Source organism: Anopheles merus, chromosome 2R (genome assembly GCF_017562075.2).
Source record: "Anopheles merus strain MAF chromosome 2R, AmerM5.1, whole genome shotgun sequence".
Taxonomy (NCBI): domain Eukaryota; kingdom Metazoa; phylum Arthropoda; class Insecta; order Diptera; family Culicidae; genus Anopheles; species Anopheles merus.
The window spans coordinates 43,072,415-43,097,209 of NC_054082.1; the positions used below are offsets into that span (position 1 = coordinate 43,072,415).

Genomic DNA, 24,795 nt, shown 5'->3' on the forward strand with positions numbered 1-24,795 from the left:
TACCAATTCCAAAGAAAATACTCACGTGCAATGAATGGATATTACCGTATTTCCGAATTCGTTAGAATAATGCCTATCAAAATACTTCTTTTATTATACATCGTGTAGAGGTTGTTCGAGAAATTGTTTCTTTTTTGAATAGCTTAATTTTATTCCCGTTACAGTCATCAACTCGTAGGACTTAACAACATGCCCGTCATGTGTTCAGACCTCGAATGAACCGTGCCTCCATACGTAGGACTAACTATCCTGCTATGTGTAATCAGTAGTAAGCCACTGAAAGCCAAACCCACTAAGTGGTACAGGCAGGCTTTGACCGACAACGGTTGTTGTGCTAAAGAATAAAAGTAGGAAAAACTCTCTCGAACCAATAATCTTATTGGGCCACAGGAATATTTGTTTCCAACATGCTGCAGGTGCAACAATTGCGGCTTAGGAACAAAGATGATTACAATTGGATGGCGATTTAGTTTTGAAGGTCTAGCTCGAACAGGTGATACATCTATCGGTGGAATCGTTTTAAAACTCTTCCTTAAGTGAGTTGTTCTATGGTATCGTGATGATAATTTTGAGTCAGTTGTAATTGAATGATCGAGCCTCTATAAAACGTGAATTATCGGCATGGTTTGAATTTAAACACATGTTTTTACCCTCATTACAAACCGTTCCTATTTCAGCTATTCCTTCAAACATTGTTAAACATCGCAAAGATAAAACATCGTGCAGTCCGTACCCGAGATACGCGGTTTATGCGTTCCCGAGGCAGCTTTGCGCATCTCGAATATCCGCGTAAGATAAATATCTCGTTTTCCAGCCAAAATACAGCTGAAGAAGTTGATTTTTTATTCAATTTAGTATTTTTCACATTTAACCACTTGTTTGATGTGATTCGTGCAGTAAATTGTGAAATTTCCGGCTTTTTGGTGGTTTGAAAATTTGGAAAACGCAGTTTAGCATGTGACAATTCTTGCAGCAAATTTTCACTGATAAGGCACATGTAAACTGTAAAATTAAGAATCCCGCGTATTTACGAATCCGTGTAAATTGAGATCCACGTATCTCGGGAACAGACTGTATATTGTAACCAAGCGATGAAATAGTAAATCTGATATCGACGTTTACACGATGGTTCGTAATACAGAAGCGTGTACACGTCGAACTTCAAACGTGTTTTGTTATTGGTACTGGTTTAAATGACCCAGGACATCTTCTTGAGCCCACGATAAGCTAGTTTTAAAATTATTTAAAAATTTTAATGACTTGGTTCAAGTTAATTGACATCGAAAAGTGTGTTCGAACAAAAACGCATTTTTTCTATAATTTTCACTGCGTCTTTAAGATTCCCCGTGTAAACGGTGAACCAATCGTGACGACGGCATAAGTGTGAAACGTACGATATGCTTTCTCCCTTTTCTGTACGTATTGTCTAGCACGGAGGGCCTACTTCTGTCTGGCACGTAGCCGCATGTATGCTCGCGTAAAACAACTCGAACACATACCGTGTGTACGTGCAAGCTGGAAAGAACGTCCGAGCATAGGCCTGGTCTAACAAAATCAAAACCAGTGCTCATCATTGCAGGAGGGCTCGAGCAGGGAAGTCTTGAGGGAATTTGCATATCGTTGCACAGTATCTCGCTGCAGTTTGGTTTGTAAATTGTGAAGTGCACCATTTCGAGTTGAGTTTCTGTGGAGGCTATGCAACTTTCCTGTACAGCAGAATTGTGCAAGTGTAGTACGTAGTTGCAAAATCACCGGCACCGTGTTTCGCCCGTTCCTGTGGCTGGCGGTCTTACTGACAACGCAAATCGGAGTATTTTTTTGCAACAGAATGGTGCTCATTTTGTGACGTAGCTAGAACCCATCATCATTCCATGCGTTTTGCCGGATTAGAAGGTGCCGCAGAGGATTAGAAACGTCCGTATCTTATCATCTTTGGCAACCAACAGGTAGGTTAAGTACCGGCTTGATTGTACCGATGCACTCTCTACGCAGGAAGTGGTAATGACCACGAAGTGGTTTTTGATAGGCTGACGAGGCAACGTGCAAGATGAAGCACATGCGTGTCATTATTGCGATCCAGCCATTTCTTCTACAGAAGACGGTGCTCGAGGTCGTTGGAGGCCGTTCGCGAGAGGAGGCGGTTTGCTTGCATGTCAATTTACCGTTTCCGTATAAGTGGTGGCTGCATGTGTGTTCGTGCTGGAATATGAAGCGTCTATGTGTGAGTGGGCAAAGATATTCAACCATCCAGCGTAGTGCACGCAGCGCGTATCAAACACGCATCGCGTTTTGCACATTTTTTCAGCCAATCAGCCAATGCTCGTTGTTGTTCGCGTTGTGAACGGGCATGGGCACTACATATATCTAACAAAGCGGATTGTATGTGTGTGTGAGTGTGATGTAGAGCTGAAGGTAATTCGTCAACCTAGCTGGAACCGGCTGTATTTAACACGCGCACAGTGAAAGAAACTTCCGCGACCATACGAGACCGGACAAGTTGCAACAATAAATAATGGAGGCGAATCACACACCAAAGCAGATGAAACTGAACTCACCCTTTCCCTCGGAAGAACACGGACAAAGGTCTATGTCGTTTCTATACACGCGCCTGATCATTCATTGGTCGAGAAGGTTCATCATCCGAATGGAAGAAGAAGAGTTGTCTATCTCTAACAACGCGTTGTGCGGTTGTTTGGATGGATCAACTCTCACAACTTTCACTTTATTGCTAGCGTGATACAGATAGAGATATAGAGGACTTGAAAATTGTCCGTCTATTTTGGTGCTACATCGCAGCTAACATTTCGCTGACATCGGCAGCTGGCAAACCGCGTTGGTACCTTGATACCGTGAAAATAGGTTCACTTTGTGGTTCTGCAATGCACATAAATGCAATTCTGCAGATTTTTCAAAAATACGTAGAAGAGATCTATTATTTCTCTTACTATTGTAAAGTCGATGAGCGATTTGATGAGTAATTAATTTTAACAATCTCCGTGCTTATTCTTAGCAATCTGTCAACCTGTCATCAGTCAAGGTTGTGCCAAGTTTTAAAACCGTCTGAAGCATCTTACCATTAGAAAACGCGTTTCCGCTGGCAAGCCAAAGTGTGCCGGGAAGTATGTCAGCGGCTAACCTTTCTGTCAACCTGGTCCTTCCAGTCCGTCCGGTCCGTCGCCGTCTGTGGTGATTTTTCCACGCATTCCCCCTCTGCGGGCCAAATGGTGACGTTCAATGACCTAATACAAATGTGCTTGGTCAGATCTTTTATTTCTTATGTGCTTCCTTTTATTTCTGTATTTCCACATATCTGCTGATTTCTTAGATAATCTATACAAACAGATATTGTTTCAATTTATAATAATCTATTATATGACATTTTTCATCCCTTATTTTTGGCAAATAAGAAAAATCTTGGTATATAATTAACCCTTAATAACTTTTTCGAGAAAAGTGGTAAATCTGAAAAATATACTATCAATGATAGTAAACCTTCCACTTTTAAATAGCTATTTTTAGTACCAAAAACTATCGGTAGCATACGCAATCATTTCACTAAGAAAAAACGGTGTAAAACGTTATTTTGAGTAGTTTTTAAATTTTCCATCATAACACCATTATTGTTAATCAGCGTTTCGTTACCATGAAATTTTGATAAAATGCCGCTGTAATAATCACCTGTTGACGCGTTGAAGGGTCCTCATCACAAGATGCTCCAGCGTAACGGATGTCATTCACAGTCTGTCAATTATAATGAAAAAATATATCACTCTTCACAGTACTAACAACACAGCAATATAAAACTCTCCCGTGCTGAATTTGGCTCTGAGCTCACACTCTCTTTTTTCTTCGCCTACGCAATGTAAACGACTAAAATACATCAACAAAAATATTCTTTTTTATTTGCTACCAATAAGGTGTATAAAAACAAACGCCGATTTTCACTCAATAGCAGTGTGGGTGGAGATTTTATTTGTTATCTATAAAATGTATGCTCAATCGAGTTTGTTCATACTGTGGGTTGCGAGACTAGGATTGGGAGAACCACGTTCATGAGAATCATTTCTCGCATACGTCTCTCATTGCAACGGCAATGTTTTTTTACTCATTCATCTCGTTGAGGCTGGCTCTTTGTTTGGTCTGAATGAAGCGGCTTACAAATCGATTGAATACAATAACAGTGAGGGAAATAGTTATTTTGTGTTCAATCAGAATAATCTATTACAATCTATCATCCTTACATGTCTTGATTCGAATAGATGCAATTGCAAATTGTGTGTTTGTTCTGCTCCTGTTTCCCAAACAAATCTGCTGTAATGGAACAAAATTAAGAGCGTTATTATTAAAGCTGAGCAAAATTATTTTATTAATGCCTTTTCATTGCTTATTTTAAAGGATAAATGTGTAATGTTTCCCAAACAAAGCCTGGATATATTATTAAGTCAATTTGTGTAAACATGGCTTAATAATTCGATTATCTGGCTTCCTAATTCGATTTGTATTGTATTTTTCACGTTTGCAGTAAATTCAGTAAATAATAAAATTTTCGTTAAATAAATACTCACCACCGTTAAAAATGTTCAAAATTGCTCGGCTGCTCTATCGTTGACTTCAGTTACACAACACTCTTCGCTCGGTTTTGAGTTGACCGTCCACGTGAGAACAGGATTGCAGATTAGAAAGAGAAAGTCCGATCAAGCGCAAAACAGCAGCGAGAATGAAAGCAAACGATAAACATTGAGACGGATGAGGCGAACACAGCTTAGGAAAAACTCTCTACTTCTCTTTCGACACCGCCATAGAGCAGAAAAGTGACTCTCGGAAGGTACGATGGGGGTATTTTTCCTTCTTTGAGTCACATAATTTTTCTGCATCTTCCGGTGCTGTTGCCTCTGTTTTTTTCGAACAAAGTTGATTTCATCGCGAGTGAAGACGTTCAATTTCATCCTCCCCGTATGTATATCCACTTTTGGCGATAGCCAGTTCTGTACAACTGTGTGCAACGTCAAAGCCACTCTCGCTACCCTGTACAGAGTGATTGTTGTTCGTCACTATCGATTGACGCCAAACGAAGTGAAAATAAGGGAAGGTTCATCGCGGTGGGTGTGCTTGCATGGTGGAGTCGCCTGGTAGTTTTCGGCGTGCTTCGACGTGCAAATAGTGATGGCGGTGCATGAATGAACACAAAGCGTACGTAGCACAAGTGAGAAACAAAACATAGGACCCAAGGAGAGTCGAGCCTCCGTACGCCATGATTCAGAAAATTGTACTCCATTGTGCCGAGTGCGTCGATGGTTTGTGTGGCGATGGAAAACACCCCCCTCGTACCGTGCTAAACAGTGAGCTAATTCAAACAGTAAACACTACTACTACACCACTCACTCGCCACTGCTGTTGATGGTGATAAGCAGGAGCGCTTTGCGAGACTTTCAATATCACAGGAATTGCCTTCCTGAGGAGGTGTGGAGTGTTGGATTTCTTTCTCTTTACTTCATGAAACTGAACAAAATCGAACAAGTGATCTGCGGGTAGTGGCGTTGTACAGTGTTCATCCTATTTGCTGCTAAATGCATTGCACGGTCGAGAAACAATCCTATTCAGCAGATTCTACATTCATCCATCATCTTTAAACTGTGCACCATGGATCCAAGGCAAGCCATAGTATAACGTCTTACTAAATCGCTATAATGTGTATTTGTGTGTGAATGTGATCGAATGTAAACCCGTACTGCAGAACGGTATCCTGCATAGTAGATGCTTACATCGATACCGATTCCGAACAATGGCGTGCACTGTCCGACCTAGTATTTTCCTTTTTGTGTCGATTCGTTGAAACACTGCACATCGGTTGGAATTGATATTATTATTATTATTATTATTTATTTATAATAATATGTCTATTGTGCATCAAATAATGATGCTCTGATCTATGTTTAGTGGGATATGGCCATGTGTAGTGGAAAATACAGCCAAAGTTGTAATACTGTAAGACAATTAAGAAAAGAATAAAAAAATGAATAGCATAAAACTGCACTAAATGCACTAAAACAACAACAAAAAACTTTAAAAACGTGATGTTTACTTCGTGAGGACTTCAATAAAATATGTATCATAAAAATAATTCAAATTTGTATCATCTTTTGTTACAGTAAAGTATTTTCACTGTTATTTTCCTTTATTACTTGAATTGCGTTTGTGTGGCCTCTGCAGTTACCACACTCATGTTCAAGACGTTTTCCCGTAATGATGGTGACCCATATTTTTGTCCTTCGCTTGAAAAGAAACAACGCAAGCCTTACATTTGCATTGTAACGGCAATGCGTTTTTCCATAGAAAAGCAACAACTTCGAGATGTTTTAGTTTTGTATTCAATGGAAATTATGTACATATTTTTAGAAAAAGTCTGTAATGTACTTTCCGGAATGACGAATGGCATGTTTACCCTTTTCCAACATGGAAGGGAATTATAATAGAAGTAAATGCAGTTTTAAAAATATATTACTTCTTATTGTAGCTCTTTGTACAAGTTTACGTGATCCTGTGTTTCATTCAGACGAAACTAACAACCTGGGGAATACATGTGCAAAAAATCCTTCCAATTTATATTTCCTGTAGGAAATTTTATTTGTGATTTGCAAAAGAAACTGCGTCGTACCTAACGTTGTTTGACGGTAGCCACGTCATTAATACCGAGTGGAGTATTATACAATACGAAATCGTTTCAATCGAATCAGATGATCTATAGCTACCCAGGTACGTTTCGCTTCGTACAGGAATCAAAACGAGTTGAAAAAAACGACGTACCAAGCGCTGTCTCGCTAAACAGTTCGTTAAACATTATAGACTTCCTCGTTTCCTCCCGCACTCGTATGTGTTATGAATATCATTTGATTTATTTGTCCTATTTTTTCTTTCGCTCTTCCAATGTGCTCTTCCAGGGGTCAAGCTTTTAGCGCTTTCGAGCACTACAACCTGCTGACGCCATCAGTTCCATCGTCTGGTGCGGTACATTCGAGCAAACCAACGTCAATAAACGGAGTATCACCAATTTCCCGAAGGATGAGGCCACGCATTGAAAATTCTATCGGCGGTAAGTTATTTCAAGTTATATTTCTCAGTTGTACCGTATCTGTGTGGGATATCTATACATTTCTACAAATCTGTGGTGATGTTTCCTTTCATCTTGAGCTTGCAGCTTAATACAAATAACGTAAAAGTTTGGAAACTTCCGTTTCCATTGCTTGAATGAATCAGAACCAATCTTCTAGGTATGGATCGTTTAACTAAGAATAGAACGCATCACGTAATACTGAATTAATAAATGTGTTGTAGAAAATGACATTGTGATAACTGTAGTAAAGCATCAATGAAAGTACAAGTTCCTTTTGGAGGTGTGTCAAGATCGTGACAATCTGACGTATTATGTTCCTCGGATACCACTTCCCTATACTGACCGAAGCTGAATAAACTTATGCTGAGCAGTTTTCGCTCTTGTTTCGTCAGTGATGCTCTAGTGTATTACAACCGTTTGGAAAGAACGTAAAACCATTCCTCGCGTGAAATCTCGGAACAAATCGCGTGCCTTCCTGGTGTTCTATTTGAAGCACTTACATCCATCGAACGGCCACGCACACGCTCGGTAGCAGCTACAGTTGATCGTCTGATCGTACGTTCTTCGGACGTCGGAACGAATTACAATGCGGAGTAAAATAGTAAATTTAGAAAGGTGTATTGTTTCGAAAACCACGCTTCGAACGTGACTTAACGAGCAATAGTATTGTGGTATTTTTAGCAACACCACAAGTCCCTGTTCCCTATCTTGGTGGTAACAATCGTTGTAGTATATTTTTGGTAGCACCGCCATACGGGTGGCTACGAGTAGTACCTCTCTTGTGCATCATTTTGCGTTCGCTGTTTTTTTTCTATGTACCACAAAAGCATGACATACAAATCATTGAATACAAGTCGGGTAAAGTTGAAAAAGAAGCATGAAACTTCTTCGCATTCGTAATTTCGTCGTAGTCAGCAAGGGCCAGGTAGAGTAGAAGCGACACGAGGAGCGGTGTCGCTGTCCTTGGTCGGTCAATCAAGCGGTTTGGAGATGTTTATTTACAGTTCCAATTGTCTTTGTGGATCGATAGTATGCGTCAAGTGGATGTTTTGTTGGTGCGTGAATATTTCCATTATAAAAAGCAAGATTGTTTGGAAAAATGGCCTTCTACAACAAAACCGTATGTTGATCGATCTTCAAGATTGCAATAAAACGATCGTCGATAACAATGGTTTTGATCATATCTTAACTTTTAAAAACGTGTGTGCAAGATGATGTTATATTTTGTCCTTAGTAATATTAATCCGGGCATTTGGCAGAGCCAGATCGTCATTGACAAAGGTCAAGTAGTTGAGAAGGGCATTTTTTGTCGGAGCATTGTAGCAATGATCATGATATAAAACATTGCTTTATATTGCTTGCCCTCCGCGCGACGGCAACCTAACAATCGTTGCCAGTTTTATCAATATGACACAGTTACCATGCAAAGATGCTGAGTTGGTCTTTTCGGTTTGCTTAGGGCGGCCACAGCGTGCTTAGTAGCAAAGATGAACGATCGTTGCCGTCGCTCAGAGTCTACCAATTGCTCGTCCATTCATCATTTGTTTTTTTCCTCTCATTTTTTCGTGCTGCGAGAGAAGAGAGAAAAAATAAGTGACAGTAAAAGCAATAAAAGTTAAACAAATTAAGCATTCTGCTGAGGCACTCTAGATTGCGATGTGTTTCGAGGGCGGGGGACTTAACGCCAACGGTCAACAATGGGGTGACAACCGTCTCACCATTACGCGCACGATTTAACACGTTTACGTTAAAAGAATTTCACAGAGGAAACTAGGCAATGGAAGAAAACGACACAGCTGACCTAAGGAAAATACTTTGCCGGTGATCTAGAATGGTCGATCGTGTGGCGTAAGTGATGTCGGGGCCACCACGTGGCTCTCCCGATACGTAGAGAGTTCTGCGATTTTCCCCTTCAAGCCAGCCAATGTTTCCTCTGGTTGCGTGTCGCATGATCATCAACAAGCGATGAAGCGTGCAAATTTCCCGCTCAATCCGCATGTGACTGCCCTACCTACACACTAGTGACAACGTGATTTGGGATGTGAGGGACACCACACCCCCTGTTACCATGAGCAATGGGTGCGTGTAGCTTTCGTCCGTCGTGAAATTGCGATCGACTGTGCATTCATTATGAAACCGGGAAGGGATTTCGAAGGATTGCAATCCAATTACTACTGCTTGCCTGCAGGCATCGTAACGTTATCAGGTAATTTTTACCTTCTACCGGTGACTCATCACGTACCACGTGTACTACAGCACTCTAATATGGCTGCTCAGCTGTGCTCAGCTTTATGTAGACATAAAAAAACGACTAAAATAGTCATTTTCTTCATATTTTCTTTCTAGTTTGAATGAAACTCTGATTTGTCAGGCATGCATATGATCGGTATTTTCCAATAACATCAGAAAACCGTAACAACTCTATGATTAGTCTGCAATGCTCTGTGACCTATTTATTATTCATGGAGTATGTTTTTTTATCTATTCCATAGCTTATGTTTCTTGTGATGAAAATGAAGGTCAATCATTCTCCCCATTTCACGTTATATTTATAGTCCTCAGGAAAGAAATAAATATAATTTGGCCTTCACTAGTTTCGAATGATATAATAATTGTTATTAACGTTTCAGGTCAATGGGTTTGATTAGTTCGATAATTTGTTGCTACATTATATGGGAAAAAAGAATATTAACGAATTGCATTGTGGTGTAGGTGTAACAGTGGGTTTGGTTTACTTAGCAAGAAAATCATATCTTTCAGACAGAAGCATCTTTTTGAAGTCTTGAACGATTGTTTAGCATTGCATCCCAATCTTTCTATGCATTCACAATAACATTTTTGCGTGAGGGCCGCGTAATTTGCGTCATGATTACAGCAATCAGCAGCGTCGCCCTCGGTTTGTTGTCGGGTATAAAAGGACAGTTTCGCATTAGGTGATGGATGTCAAGAAAATGGCTGTTAGAAGATAGTATAAGGATGGGGAATCGCAGAAGAGAAAACCAAATGTTGAATGTCTGATCTGTGTGTAAGTAAAGCGTGACTTACTAAGGAGATGTTGGGGTGGGGGTAGGTTGAAACTTTTCATATGAATGTTCATTTGATTTATTTATATTACACACTTTTAGCATTGAAATTAGTGACGCTTGTTTTACGTTTATTTCTGTCGAATTGCGTGACACTCTGGTGTCGTATGTTTTTCATTGCAATTGAAATTTTAATTTTCATTATATGGGGAAAGCGATCAGACGATCAATGTAACTAAGCGATAGACGTGTCGGCTCAGAGAAGACTGAATGGCTTCGATTCCTATCCTGACCTGTAGTACTGATAAATCTTATAAATACTGGTACTAATACTAGGTGATACTAATAAATCTAGGAATTATGTGTAACCTTGCATAGCAAAAGGATTTTTTCAATTATAAAATATAAAAATGATGTAGTTTTAGCTAGACATCCGTATAATTTTTCGAAACATATTCATATAAACTAGCAAACAAAAGCGTCCGACATACCTGATTCACAATACAGTTTTATCCAGTTTATTCCACATTGGGTTATGCGATGTCTAGTGCGAATCAACGCCACACGCAACGTTCAATAAACAAACGGTGATTGCTGATTTGCGTAAACTCGTAAATTGTATTAATTCACTGCGTGTTCCCAAATGTGTGATGCTTTTGAGGCACACATGCTAAATACGATATCTGCCACACAGATAAGGTGTGTTCTTCCTAAGATCCCAAGGCACAGTTATGCCTTATGTACTTCCTTCAAGCAAACAGGTGGTTCATTTTATGCATTGTTTGATTTATCTTCTATGTATAGGATATCACGAAAACTTCAAATGTTATATTTAATATGTTTTCTTTTCTCGCAAACTAACTAAATAATGTAAATTGCGTGTTAAATGATATGAAAGCTTGCGACGCCGATCCTAATACCAGTCTGTGTAGCTACTGTTGAGTTTGCCTTAATTAAGTTAGTCTTAAAGAGTTGCAGTGGTTAACGAAATCCGATTGCAGTATTCACATGACTCTAACCGGTGTTCTAAACCACGCTGAACGCAGCTCTGCGCATGAAAATTGTGTTTGGAAAAGTGTTTAGTAATTATAACACGAACACCATTGATGAACAACTTGAACAAGGAAACGCCAATGCCCATATACCTAAATGAGGTTGCAAAAGCTGTTTGGTTAGTTTAATAACAAGTTTGAGCAAAATATTGCAGTATATTGATGAATGATCAATGATGACGTTGATGATGATGGATATGCAACACAGTAACGAGGTTGCATTTAACTAAACCGCCAGCCGCGCTTGATTGCATACATTTTTGGCGGGAACAGAAGAGAAACTTTTTTAGGAACTATTAGTATCAACATCACAACGCAATTCAATAAACTTTAGAGGTTAACAGCTTGACAGCCTTTCCTTCGGTTCTAAGGATGTTGGAAACCTTGGAGTTGAAGCGGCGGGGCGCTGTTGATGCTATTTGTAGGTCTAGTTGACGTTCGCATGTTCTTGACCTCCCTCAAGCACTCACGGCAAGTGTGGGTGGGATTAGGGACAATGCCACTGGTGCTATGTGGGAGGACAAGCATTATCGATAGTGTCCGCGTACCCGGTCACTAGAATTGCTTTCGCTTACGGGAAGGGTGTGAACTACACTCGGAAAAGTGTACTACGTAGTCGTCTATTTGGTCGTGACGGAAGACATTTCCCCGGCCCGAATACGCCATTTGTAAACGGCATGTAAGCAACAGCTGTTGTATGGGTGTAGGTAGTGCAAAAGGATGATAAACACACATACAGCAGATAGCAGTGAGCGGACTACTACCCCAATACCACCGTATCGACACGCTATCGATGGCGCTCAGGAGAGGGAAAGCGGCAGCACGTGCCCTCCAAAACGGCAGTAAATACATGCAACAGACAACACAGACAGCCGCGCGCTCGTTGTGAGTGTGGGGAGTTTTTTTTTCATTTTTGCAAGATAACCAGTACCAGAGAAGTTGGTCCGTACCTTGCGCATAGGTCGATGGACAGGTTTCCCGCTGCGTCAGTGCAAGGTGGCCTCCACAACGATCGAAACCTGAACCAGAAGAGTGTTGTTGTCAGTCGATTGGTAGTAGTCGGCGGGACAGCACTTGTCTCTCACGTTGGTTTGGTCTGTGCGAGACTAGTAGGTCCTCTAAGCCAAGCTGCCCAGTTCTTCGCCTTCGTTGGCATTGGAGGTCTTTAGGGAGATTTGCAAAGAGCACCACCACCTGGCTCCGGCCTGGTGTATGTCCGAGCGGCTAGAAGCCGTAGTAACGATACCGGGCGATGGACAGTTATCTTTGGTTCGAAACTTCCGGAAGCTTCTTGCAGAGCTCCCAAAGGTATATTTTGAGTGTGCTGCCGTTGTGTGTGATGTGTCTGCGCCAGTGAATCATTTTCCATTGCGAAACTGTGTCAAAAATAGGTGAGCCTGAAGGCAATGTAGACAGACTTACACACGAAAGCGATCGAAAAGTGTACAAAAAAAGACAAAATTCGTACTACTTGTAGTTCGTTCGTACTCGTACCATAAATTCGTACGTCACTGGTTTCACCAGCTTTCCGGTGCACATGAACGAAGCAGACCGGTGTTTAAAAAGATGTACCATTCGGTTCGAATCTGCTAAAACGGCCATGCTGCTTGGCGGTAGTCTACGTCGTCGGTGATCCTGAAAGTGGAACGTAGTGCTGAAATTCGGCACACGGCCATCAGCAGGAGCGGTGATGGATGTTCGTTCTTTGCCTGCGAAAAAGTTGTAGCGGCAGTCTCCGGCTGCCATGAATATGCTAGCTCCAATTTCACGGTGAGCTTCCGTTTGGCCGATTGCCGAGCAAACCGGGGTAACCCAACGTGGATCCGTATTGGCTGGACACGGGGGGCGTAAAGTGGATGCTGCATCGCGCCTTGTAAATATGTGCTTTAAAATAAAAAAGGCCGTGCCTTATCTGTGATCTGTGATAGTGCAAAACGGGGACTGGAAAAGATTGCCCTGGGTAAACCATCGAACCGTTTGGTACCTAGTGAGTGAGTGTATGTGTGATATTAGTGTTTACTTCCGTCCTTGTCTTCACGCGGGGACCATCACGACTATCCCGAATCCGGTAAAACCGGCTGACGTTTGCAGAGCGTGACCTGACGAACACAGCAATTAAAAATAAGTTCCTCAACATTTGTCTCGTCGATACGATATTGCGGTGCTAACGAAAATGACGAGAAAAAATATTATTAAGTTTTCATACGACAGTGGTAAGTAACCAATGTTTTATGCGAGGCTACATGCTGCAGGGCAAGCAAGTAATTTGTATTTGTGTGGTTAGTTGTAAGAATGAATCGCGAGAAGTCAATCAGTCTTTGTGTATGACTCTTCGGCTGCGAACTCTAGTCCAAGTAACGCTTTTGTCAGTCATCTTGCATCAGATAGTATTTTGAATGACGTGCGAAGGGGGCTATTAAAATAACCGAAGGGCGAGAGGAACTATCTTCATCACGAAGGATGAACAATTAGCCCTAATTGCATTAAGGGACGATGGTATGTAGGTATTATTTTTTCCATTCTGGAATGACTTACCATTCGTCTAGTCTACCGATTGACGTCAGGACACATCGACGACCTATGGGAGATCGTCTATAGAGAACTAGTTGACCAGAATATTTTCAACACGTTCAAAATAAAATGCAAATACCCCAACAACACTCACACACATGATCGTTTCAGTTCAAGCCAAGATGCAAATTCTTGCTCGAGGGCCAGCACAAAATTGGAAGAATTTCAGCCAACCATGGTGGGTTTATTTGTAAACAATTTCAAGATCTTCGGCGCCCGCAGCAGTGCTGAGAGGGGCAAAAGAAACCGTTCCAAAATTCCAGACCATCTTTGCCGTCAGATGATAGGGAAATTGCGTTGTTTTCTGTCAGCTCATTAGCAGCAAGTTCAGAAAAACGTGCAATTCGTATGAACTTCCCACTTCAAACTCTAATTTCTCATATTTGTAAATGGCATTTTTTCAGCGACGCGTGTACGCTCAACAAGCGATAATAGGTATTATTATTTCATTATCCCGGATCGCTCGCTGTCGCATGTAAGACGCGTTGGCACCAAAACGCTTTTTCCTTTCCTTATTGGATCTCACGGACAAGTGTTTGCGCGAAGTGACTGGTAATTGTGCATATTTATGACTGCTTCCACTGATTACGTCGCACTAATAAGACAAGCAATTCTTATTAGGAGCAGGAGGCGGGAGTCTCTGTACACATATGCATTTTTTACGACCACTAATGGCCACTCTGAGGAACGGCCGTTTATGATTAATAGCAAGTGAAAGATGATTGCTGATAAAGCAAAGCGAAAAACTGCACTCCTATCGTGGCATAGTGCATTGCACAATGGTTTGTCATCGCTTTTGCCATACGGATGAAATGAAATATCCCATTCTGATCCGTGTGCTGTAGCGTATTTTGTTTATTTTTCTGATCCTCCCCTTTTCGGTCTCTGTCTTGAGACCGTTGATCATGTATCGCGCATGAACGAAGTCTCATTTCGCTAAACACAGCCACGTGCCAAAGAAACCAATGTTTATAATTAACGTATCGGATTTTATTTTTAGTTTACTATCATCGTTCTGCTGTCGTATACAAACAATCGACCACACCGAACGGTTTAATTACATTCCATATAAGTGCTGACTGAGGTGGCATGTTTTGTTTGCCTGTTGCAGAATATTTTTATTGAACCACATCCGTTGATTTATTTTAGATATTTGGTGTATGTAAAAAGCTACTAAAAAAGAGCTTAGTTCCTATTTTCCTCTATTTGGCTTGTGCATTTCTCGGTAATCGGCAAATTAGCTTGTTTAGAATGTTCTAAATTTAATGTAAATTGTTTGTGGTACAGCGAATGAGCAGTGTTTTTGAGTGCTGGGTTATTTATTTATATATTGATTTATCGAGTGCCATTTGTTGTGAGTATATGTATGATTATATTGAGTGTTTCTATTCGAATGTTTTTGCCTGTTAATTAAAAAAGATTGTTACTTCTCGAATCAGAACATTCAGAACCCCTTTTTCTAAGATTCTGTCAGCCTGAACCACTAGTAGGCTTGGCTTTCAGTGACGTATTGATTTCCCATAGCGAGATAGTCAGTTCCACGTATGGGGGCACGGTCGATTCGGAGCTAGAACGCATGACGGGCATGCAGTGAAGTCGTACGAGTTGCCGACTGTACCAAGAGACCGATCAAATAGTAAGATTCTCTAAGAATTTAGTGCTTGGTTATAAACTAGTCCAACAATCAAACTTTTTTTTATTGTTAGACTAGTTGATTAAAACGTTTTGAGGTTGCACACTTATTAGAAAACTATCGATATTTAGCTGTGTAATGCCAAGTTTCTCTGCGCATCTGGTCAGTCCTTGCTAAACAAAACGGTCTATGTGAGGCTTTAACCCACAACGGGCATGTTGTTAAGTCGAGCGCGTTGATGATTGCACCACGTGACCGCGCAACTAATTGAAATACTTTTTACTGTAACTGCACAAAGAGGCAGCTGGCAATTTGTTTCTTAAATGAGATTGGATTTGTGTGGAATTGCACAAACAATCTGGCATGTTTCCTAAATGTTTTCGTATTGATAATGTAAAGTTTTGAGTTTTCTGTGGGCAGGAGTTTTATTGCTGTGATATGCACCGAAAATAATACAATACAACTTATCATTCAGATCCATGCACTGGGATACTATAACAATATTAATGAAAAGCGTAACGGCCAATAAATATTCATGCTGTGCAAATGGGCCAGCATCGCTTCAACTGGGGACAGCGTTGATTTGAAATTTCAGTGTGGGACCTTCTTTGCACATAATTAAAGGATAGGAAAAACACATCATACGCAAGCAACCGCAGACATACAAAACGCCGACGTGAGTCTTATGTCATTAGGCAATCTTCCAAATGCTCGATCGGAGATCATATGGACATATACCAATGTTTTTTTCACACGATTTGAATGCAAAGAGCAGAGAAAAAGCATGTCAAAACACGAATGAATATTAAATATAAATATCATACATCTCTGCAGTGGGAAACACCCGACAGACTTTGTACCGTTGGCACAAGCGTCACTACCACTATTCAGTGTCCGTTTTTTTGCACCCGATAGCAGCTGCCGTGGGGTGCAGTACGCTGCGGAGTGCATGTTTTCCGGCTCGATTGATGCAGTTGATGGCATGCAGCGGCATGCAGTTTCTCGCCGTCATTTTACCGCACGAACCGCTGATTCAGATCGCAGATCGCCACATGCGGGTCAACGACCGTGTGTAAACACGTGTGCCAACGTAAAATCGAGGAAAAAATCGAAGGAGATTACCAAATGCAAATCTCATTTCACGGTTGCCGAATGCAAGGAAAAGAAATGTCTTGTAATTAACGCAGCTGCTGAATTGCTGAAGAATTGGATCTGCTGCATTTGGCATTAGACTCTCGGTGATATTAGTGGCACGCGACGTCACCTAACATGTTGAGCAAAGTTAATTTTAGCATCGTTAACTGTGCAGTGCCTCACCAGGACGAAGTGAAAGTAATAGCCGTCGCCATCCGACGGTTTGGTTTGTTGGCGTGGAATTGCGGAAGTGTTTTATTTGCCAGCCGCCCAACAAGGCTGTCTGTAAATGGAGCATGCGAGGCACAACCCCCTTGGCGTAAACAATGTTCTAAATTGCTATCATATCAAATTTAGCTGATAGGACGGGTAGAGTAGTGATGGTAGAAGGAGCAGGCCGAGGATACTACAGCTTTTTGATAAGCATTTAACGATGTAGTATAACATGTATTTATTGCTTTCGCGAATCACACCACTGTTTGATGATAGTTATGGACAATGAAATAGGCTGCTCACTGTCTAATTGCGTCAAATTACGCTGACCTTCTTTTCAATCAGCAACGATCAGCAACAAAGTGGGAACGTGGCTTTCTTGTGGCTCTTGCCGTCGCGAAATGGAATTCTTCACATGCTAGCCAACGCTGGGATCCCAATAATTGGCGCTATCTCTTATTGCTCTGTATCAGAGTGTTTGTTGGATGGGAAGTAGGGAGGTGTTGTATTACGATGACGTTTGGCAAAAGCTTCCTGATAGTGTCCGGTATCTTTCAATTGTCATCATAAACACCCAGCGTTGTAATAAAATGCTTAAATATGTATGGCTAATTTCTATTGTTCGATGCTGATTCTGCGATCGTTAAGGTTATGAATAATGGTGACGGCAGTTTTATTATACAACAAAATTGATTGCCATACGGTTTACGATGGAGACATTTCCAATTTTTTATATCGAGAACATATATTGATTAGTTTCGTGATCTATGTTTGGCATTCTCACTTTTGGTTTGGCTTTGATTTCAAATTCGCTTAGTGAGCGTTTATTGATTTTAGCATAAATAATAACACTTTCGTAATCAAATTAGCAAAAAATGTGGGGCGTTGAAGTCGGAGAGAAAGTGACGTCTTTACGTAAAATACGTTGTCAATAGGCATATCCAAAGAAGGGTTTTTTCAATTATATGCACCGTTATCACGCGACCACCGGGTAACGGGGCGTGTATCAAAGTACAATCCACTTAATGTCGTTTATACAGTGAAAATCCCGTGCAACGGTACGGAAATTGTTTGATGCGCAAAAAGCACGCCTGGAAGATTCGCAACTTTTGTTTTGTTGTTGTTTTTGTTGCCAATTTCCTCCCCTTTGGGGCACTGCAGCCGGTTTCCTCCGGTTAAAATACTGTTTAATCGATAGGCTTCTCTCGGCGGGGTTTCCTGTTGCAGCACACAGGCCCTTCGTAAACAAGGGCCGTGGTGTGCTTTTTATCAATACCGTTCCAATTTCATACCACACGCCCTTCCTCTTCCTCGGCTATCTCGATCGCCTGATCAACAACCTGGGAGCGAAGAAGTTATCTAATCGAAGTTTTTGGACCAAAATAAACTTCCGTTCAGGGCCACTGCAATATCTCAGATACTAACGGTAAGCTTCCAGTGCACTTGTCACCACATCACTGTGCAAACAAAAATGCAAACTTAATCATCATAATGTTTGCCAATTCATTGTTTTCAATAACGTCAAAAATGATGGTAAAGACTAAACTTGTTCAAGCTACACAAAGCCCCGTATCCAGTTGAATCTAAACGTACGTACTACGCAGTTGTTTTGTGCAGATGGTAGTAGCATCAACGATTTTTAGCCTTAACTCACCTGTCGTCTTAGTTACCACTCTGTTTATATTACCGGTTGTTCCTCCGAATCCCCTGTCGTCGCTGTTCGTTTGCTTCGTTGCAAAAACTACGGACTGTAAACAAACAATGTAAGGTTGTTGTTGTTTTTTAATACGAGTTCCGTGCGTTTGGTTTTACCTTGGAACTCTATTCGCCTTTGCCTCCTTCGGTACTACAGATTTTTGTTTTGGCACACAAATTTACCGTGCTGATGCTTGTACGTTTTGCTGACGTCGTGATGCCAGTCTTTTAACCCGTTCCCATCCGCCCACCGTTGCTGTTGCTTCATGACAATTCATGATTTTGTCGATGATGGTAAAACACTGATATTCGAGGTCAACTGTCATGCCGCGTGACAGCCACCGTTGTCGCCAGGCCAGAGTAGTATTTGCGTTCTTCTGTGTATTAGTCGCCTAGAACCATTTAGCTTTTGCAACCAATTTGCCATCGGATATTTGGCGAAATTGAATAATTGAATGAAACCCATCAAAAAACAAATCGTAAAACGGGTTTGTTTAGATAAAACAATTAAAAAGCATTATCATTGTAAACACGTGCCAGTACTACTGTTTGGCTTAGCCACGTGCTCGTCCATGTGGACTTAAGTGTGGTGTCTACCGTCACCGCGGGACAGTACAGCAAAAGTAAGCATGTGTAATTGCACGAGTCAGTAACCGATGCACACATATGTCCGCGAAACAAGGAGGTGCATTTGGCCAGTGCATGGTGTAAAGAAGCAATATCAAAAAATCCCCTATGATATGTGCATCGCGTGATTCGTATAAATCTTAAGGCTGCTTGCCGCGTGGTTATTGTGCGTCTGTTTGTGTGTGTACGGGCGAGGGACCAACAACATTACTCATGTAACAGATAAAAGAACGTTATCTTTTCCCTGACGTACGTTTCTATTTGTCCGGCATGGGGTGTTTTTGTTGAGTGTTGTGGTATTGCCCCGTCGGCGTGCTAAATTATCCGCAATGATAACGAAACAACAAACAGTGTTTACGAAGATAACGGGAAATAACTGTCTTAGGTCTTCCTGGTCTGTGTTAAGCGTGGATTTACATATGAGGGATTTTAAAGGCTGGACCTGTCTCCAAAGTCCACAGCTGCTGTATCTTACCAAGATTTAACACTGGGATATGTTGTTGAAGGATATTGCGTAAGCGTGAGTCAACAAGTGTTCGCCATTGTTAATGCAACAGGAAGGAATTAATGTAGAATAGATGTAAACGCATTTAAGCTTTCACCTGTGTCATGCTTCCCAATGTCAAGAAACTCGATACTGAAACATTCGACTTCTATTTTCCATTTCCAGATGATGCCATGGAGAGCTGCGGCTATCTGAAGTTCACGGATGACAACATGAAGTCAAGCTTCTTGCAGAGTCTCAGTACGATGCGGAAAAATCGGCTCTTCTGCGACGTGGTATTACTGGTAATTATTCTTATGTACATGCTATGATTTATAGCGGACAAAAACGATGAGAGTATTACTCCTCAATCGATCGGTCCATAGATCTATAGCTCGGAGCAAGCTTCAGGTTGTTTCCGGATAAGTTAAAGTGTTAATAACACTCATTTCGGTCGTCATTTCAGGTAGAAAATACGGAAATCCATGCGCATCGGAATGTGCTTGCTTGTGTTTCGCCACAGCTGATGGAACTGTTCAGCACGGATGCGGTAATGCCCTCGGCGACTCGGCTGAAGAAGTACGCACATCATGAACTAATTGGTTATCCGTTCGTCTTTTCCGCAGGGCACACTGAACGGTGGGCCAACCGCAGCCAGTGACGCTAAGCTGCCCTGCTATCGGCTGAACGGGCAGATCACGAAGCACGGCCTGATGTATCTGGTCGAGTATGCCTACACCGGATCATTGGAAGTGCCTGATGAGATGGTGAGTGCTAGTATGCGTTCGCATCTAAGACAGGCCCACAGATTGTTTCCGTCCCCAAGCGGCTAGAGCTCGATTTAGTAAAGCGTATACCGTACCGAAGTACGAACAGAGCAGAAAAAAGCACACGCCCTGCTATGCGTGTTTTGTTGTGTGGTTATGGCTATGTAGCACCAAAGCCTAGAATAGTTTGCCGTTCAATGAGAATCTGTCACTGATAGTGGCCACCATCGGCAGGTTCGAGTTGTGCCGCTGGAACTGAAACAGCCGCAACGGATAGAATGAGCCGATGGTGGTGACACTACACAGCTCGACGATTCGCCATTGCTCCACACGCCCGCGGCTTCTCTGGTCGGGCTTGGAGAGACGGCAAACAGAAACAACGGCACGTGCACACACACACACATACTCTTCCCATCCCAATTTCCCCGCCTTCCTTCGGCGGTCCTCAAAAACATACACGCACACAGACGCGTGCCGCGTGGGGCGCACGATAGAGCCTGCTAGGAAGGCGAAAACCCGTGAAAGACACATGGCACTGTTACGACAAAACATTTTCTAGATCCGCGATGTCTATCTCGCTGCCTGGCAGCTGAAGATCGATAGTGTGGTGAAGGAGTGCGCCCGCCATCTTGTGAGCGAGCTGGAGCCGGACATTTGCATCGAGACGCGTTCGCTGCCCGGTATCGAGCGGAACCGACGCTTCGTGCAGGAGGTGGACGCGTACATCGCGAAAAACTTCCATCTCGTCTCGGAGACGGCCGGGTTTCTGCAGCTGCCATGCGTGCTGATCGAGGTGCTGTATCAAACGCGCCAAGAGATGTCGCTGGTGGCGGAATGCTCTTTGGGCCGGCTCGTTATCGACTGGATTCGGCGACAGATGATGAACGAGGATGTATCGGTGAGTAAGGACCGGAAGCCACCGGCTAAGGGAGGACATGTGGTACAGGGATGTATGGCATGTGTGTATTTATGCTGCTCTTCTTACAGGTTTCCTCGCTGCTAGAACGCTCGCACATGCTCTACTTGGCACTAGATAATTCACTGCAAGACTGTGCAGATCTGCCACCGGGACAAGAATCGGAGAGCGATTTGGTGCAGGACTACAAGCGGCTAGTGCTGAAATGCCCGAGCAATAAGAAGCATCGCAAAGCGTTGAAAACACCTGGCAGGCCACGCATGATACTGTACAGCCGTGACATCGGTGACCGTAGTGATGCCGCGGATGCTGCCGCCACGGAGATGGATTGGAGTTTGGTTGGCTGCAGCAAGCTTTCCGGTAAGTTTGGCTTGTCTCGCGTATCGTGTGCACCATAGATGTGGTTCATATCAAAGACACATTGTAGTTGTACTGAATGCTGTTGTCTTTTTTATCCATTCACTGCAGACCATTCGTATGTTGCGCTCGTTACGCTGAACGGCAACTTGGCGCGTTTATCCATTCAGCTGCGCCTGAACATCCCTACGACACCGTCCCCGATCAACACGCCGGATGTGATGAGCACCAGTGTCAGCAGGGATGAAGATCTGGACGAATGCCAGCAGCCGGAACTGTTTTGCGAGGTCGCTACCATGTCCGGCGCCAAGTGCGGTCTCGGTGTAGCCGAGCTTGAAGGCAAGCTGCTCGTTTGCGGCGGCTACGATCGGGCCGAGTGTCTCCGATCGGTAGAATCCTACTGTCCCGAGACGAACAGCTGGACACAGCAGTCGAATATGGGAGAGGCTCGTGGACGCGTCCAGATAGCGGTTATCGAGGGAACGGTTTACGCCGTCGGTGGCTGTAATGGCACGACCGAGCTGGATTCCGTCGAGTATCTCTCCAAGGCGGATCGAAAGTGGAAGAAGATGTGCAAACTACCTCTCGCTCGAAGCAATGCAGGCGTGTGTGCGTTGAATGGCAAGATCTACTGCATCGGTGGATGGAATGGACAGAGCGGTATCAAACAGTGTGACGTGCTGAAGCCGGAAGAGAATCGCTGGTTCTCGATTGCACCACTCAACACCGGCCGCTATCAGGCTGGCGTGACGGCATACGGCGGCAAGCTGTGGGTCGTTGGCGGAAGCGATGCGTGGAACTGTATCGGCTCCGTTGAGGTGTACGATGTGGAAGCAAACCAGTGGACTCTTGGACCATCGCTCTTGACGCCGAGGTATGACAAGTGGAATGTTTTGATGTGCTCTGAACTTGCATTACTAATCTTTACCTTTTTCTATTTTCACTTTCTCTCTTTCTCTCTCTCTCTCTCTCTCTCTCTCTCTCTATTCATCTCTCTCTTTCTCTCTATTCATCTCTCTCTTTCTCTCTATTCATCTCTCTCTCTCTTTCGCTCTCGCAATTGTTGTATTCCAGGCGTGGTTGTGGCCTGGCCGAGTACAACGGCAAGCTATACGCCGTTGGAGGTAGTGATGGCTCACATTCACTGAACACGACCGAGTGTTACGACGAGGAAAGCAAATGTTGGATTGCCGGACCGAACCTTACATCGCCCCGCTCCAACGTTTCGGTTGCGGTGGTTCAGAACCGTCTGTACGCGATCGGTGGCTTCTCGGGTAAGACGTTCCTCAGCACGGTCGAATATCTTGACGCTGCGACGAACGAGTGGACCACATTCGTGCCACAAACGAGCGCCAACATTGACTCGCTGCTCGAGAACTCACTACGGGCGGCTCTGCAGAACGTGCGATCCTCTTCATCAACCTCGTCGTCGCCGGACCATTTGAGCGGCAACGGAGGTGCGAACGAGAACACTTTCAAACCGATCCACACCGCGCTCAATAACGAGTACAACCGGCAGCAGCATTCGCCAAAGGCAACGGCTGCCGGAAAGCAGGACATTCTCTTCGCTTCGGCACAGAACAGTGCCAAAACGGCACTGCTGGAAGACGAGCAGGACGACCATGACACCGGGGACCTGAGTAAAACTACGAACGCGACCAAGACAGCGCAGGAGAACAGTATTAGCCTGCTGCAGCAGCTGGCGGCCAACAAGTGTACGGAAATTGCGACCGCCGGCAATCATTCCAGCTAACTGACGCTGGCAACCGCCGGTGGTTTGACTGCGGTTCCGATTGACACGAGCATTGCAGCCGCAGCGCACCCATCCGTTATCGAATGCGATGACGGCGAGGAGGTGGACTAAGCAGGGAAAGCTGTCTGCACCCATACATTTCCAGATTAATGTTTTGCACACTCGGCAACGGTCCTTTCTTATTGGCTATTTTTCTACACGATAATGTGGCGACGTTTGTAAAGAAAATCTTATTGGAAATATCCAACTGGAAATCTACAACTTGAGGCTGCTATGAGCCCACGCTAGACGAAAAGGTGACGTAAGAGGCAGAGTAAGTGATGAGGACTTTTTTTAAATGGCGACAAAAAGAGCTAACAGGCGATGATTGCAAGCTAAATATTAAAATTACTAGCCAGTAAGAGATTGTCGTTGAAATTTTGCTCCTCAATGGCATACTTTCCAAATGGCGCAGTCCTGTCAGCGGAATGGAAAGTCGGACGGACGCCCAGACTAAATAGCTTGTAAGCAAGGATAGATCAAGAATAAGTACGATCAATAATTGATTTGCTGCTTGTCGACAGGCACGAACATTCATGTCGTCATGGTTTTCGCGCCTGCTTCGTGTGCTATAACGTGCTTGTTTTTGGTTTGTTCCGTAATGTAAACGATCGTGGATGAAATTTTAAGAATCTGTCCTAACGGTAGTAATGTAAAGGTGATTCAATTTGCCTACCTTGCCTTCGCACCAATCCCGTTTAAAAGATGAACCCAAGATGCGATGCAATGTGTCATGATTTTGCAAGTTGTGAGCCATTCGTTTGCCGCTTTACACCCTAAAGAAGAACACTAGCCGGTAGATTAGTCTTTCGATGCACGATGCGATTATTTGCCACGATTGATTTTTTGCCACATGCAGCACATTCTAAAGTCATCGTATTAGGGTTAAACACTGATTGAGCTACATCGCGATGAACGCAATTAACGTGCACTGAACTTGCGTTTTGAACTTTGCACAGCCCCCCAAATGCGCATTCCTCTGGTGTATTGACTAACATTCATCGAACCGCATTACTATCGAATGCGACGGGAGACACAATGCGTCAGCATAGGGTCATTCAAACCTATCGGTATAACTGCGTGACACAACATGTAGGCTCATAATCAGCACTGGTTAGGGTGAAAGGGAATAGCGCAGGTCCATTTTATATAACGGATAGAAGCACAGGAGTTGTATGATCACATCAATCCATTACACTATGACAGATGCGTATAGACTGGGTATTGTTTCAGACAGAAAGTGGCACTATTGAACAGAAGGCATGGTCTGTCCACAGTTGATGGTGTTAAGTTTCACGCAACTCTATACCTTAAATAATGTAGCTACATAAAAACTGAAAAAAATCTTTAGATATTATAAGTTCTACTAAAAAATATGACTTTTTTCTAAAGCAATTATTGAATGCACGGAATATTCTTC

The 24,795-nt window shown here is 43.0% G+C and overlaps 1 protein-coding gene and 1 long non-coding RNA gene across 5 annotated transcripts; one reads left to right on the top strand and one right to left on the bottom strand.

Annotated features, from left to right (window-relative positions):
- Positions 1–1,427: 1,427 nt before the first annotated feature.
- Positions 1,428–24,787, top strand: LOC121587689 (influenza virus NS1A-binding protein-like). 3 transcript variants are annotated; one of them, XM_041904711.1, is made up of 9 exons: positions 1,428–1,946; positions 6,939–7,090; positions 19,730–19,848; positions 20,010–20,093; positions 20,170–20,310; positions 20,870–21,208; positions 21,298–21,586; positions 21,695–22,457; positions 22,658–24,787. In XM_041904711.1, exons 2-9 carry the CDS (start codon positions 7,060–7,062, stop codon positions 23,334–23,336), a joined length of 2,445 nt encoding a protein of 814 aa, XP_041760645.1. In that variant the 5' UTR covers positions 1,428–1,946; positions 6,939–7,059; the 3' UTR covers positions 23,337–24,787. The 3 variants fall into 3 exon arrangements, with proteins under 3 accessions (XP_041760645.1, XP_041760643.1, XP_041760644.1); XM_041904709.1 differs by lacking the exon at positions 1,428–1,946 and adding an exon at positions 5,000–5,651; XM_041904710.1 differs by lacking the exons at positions 1,428–1,946; positions 6,939–7,090 and adding an exon at positions 12,174–13,399.
- Positions 2,967–4,703, bottom strand: LOC121587690. 2 transcript variants are annotated; one of them, XR_006004094.1, is made up of 3 exons: positions 4,566–4,703; positions 4,242–4,311; positions 2,967–3,741 (listed from the first exon to the last, which is right to left on the bottom strand). It is a non-coding gene; the product is annotated as an uncharacterized LOC121587690 (long non-coding RNA). The 2 variants fall into 2 exon arrangements; XR_006004093.1 differs by lacking the exon at positions 2,967–3,741 and adding an exon at positions 3,968–4,153.
- Positions 24,788–24,795: the final 8 nt, after the last annotated feature.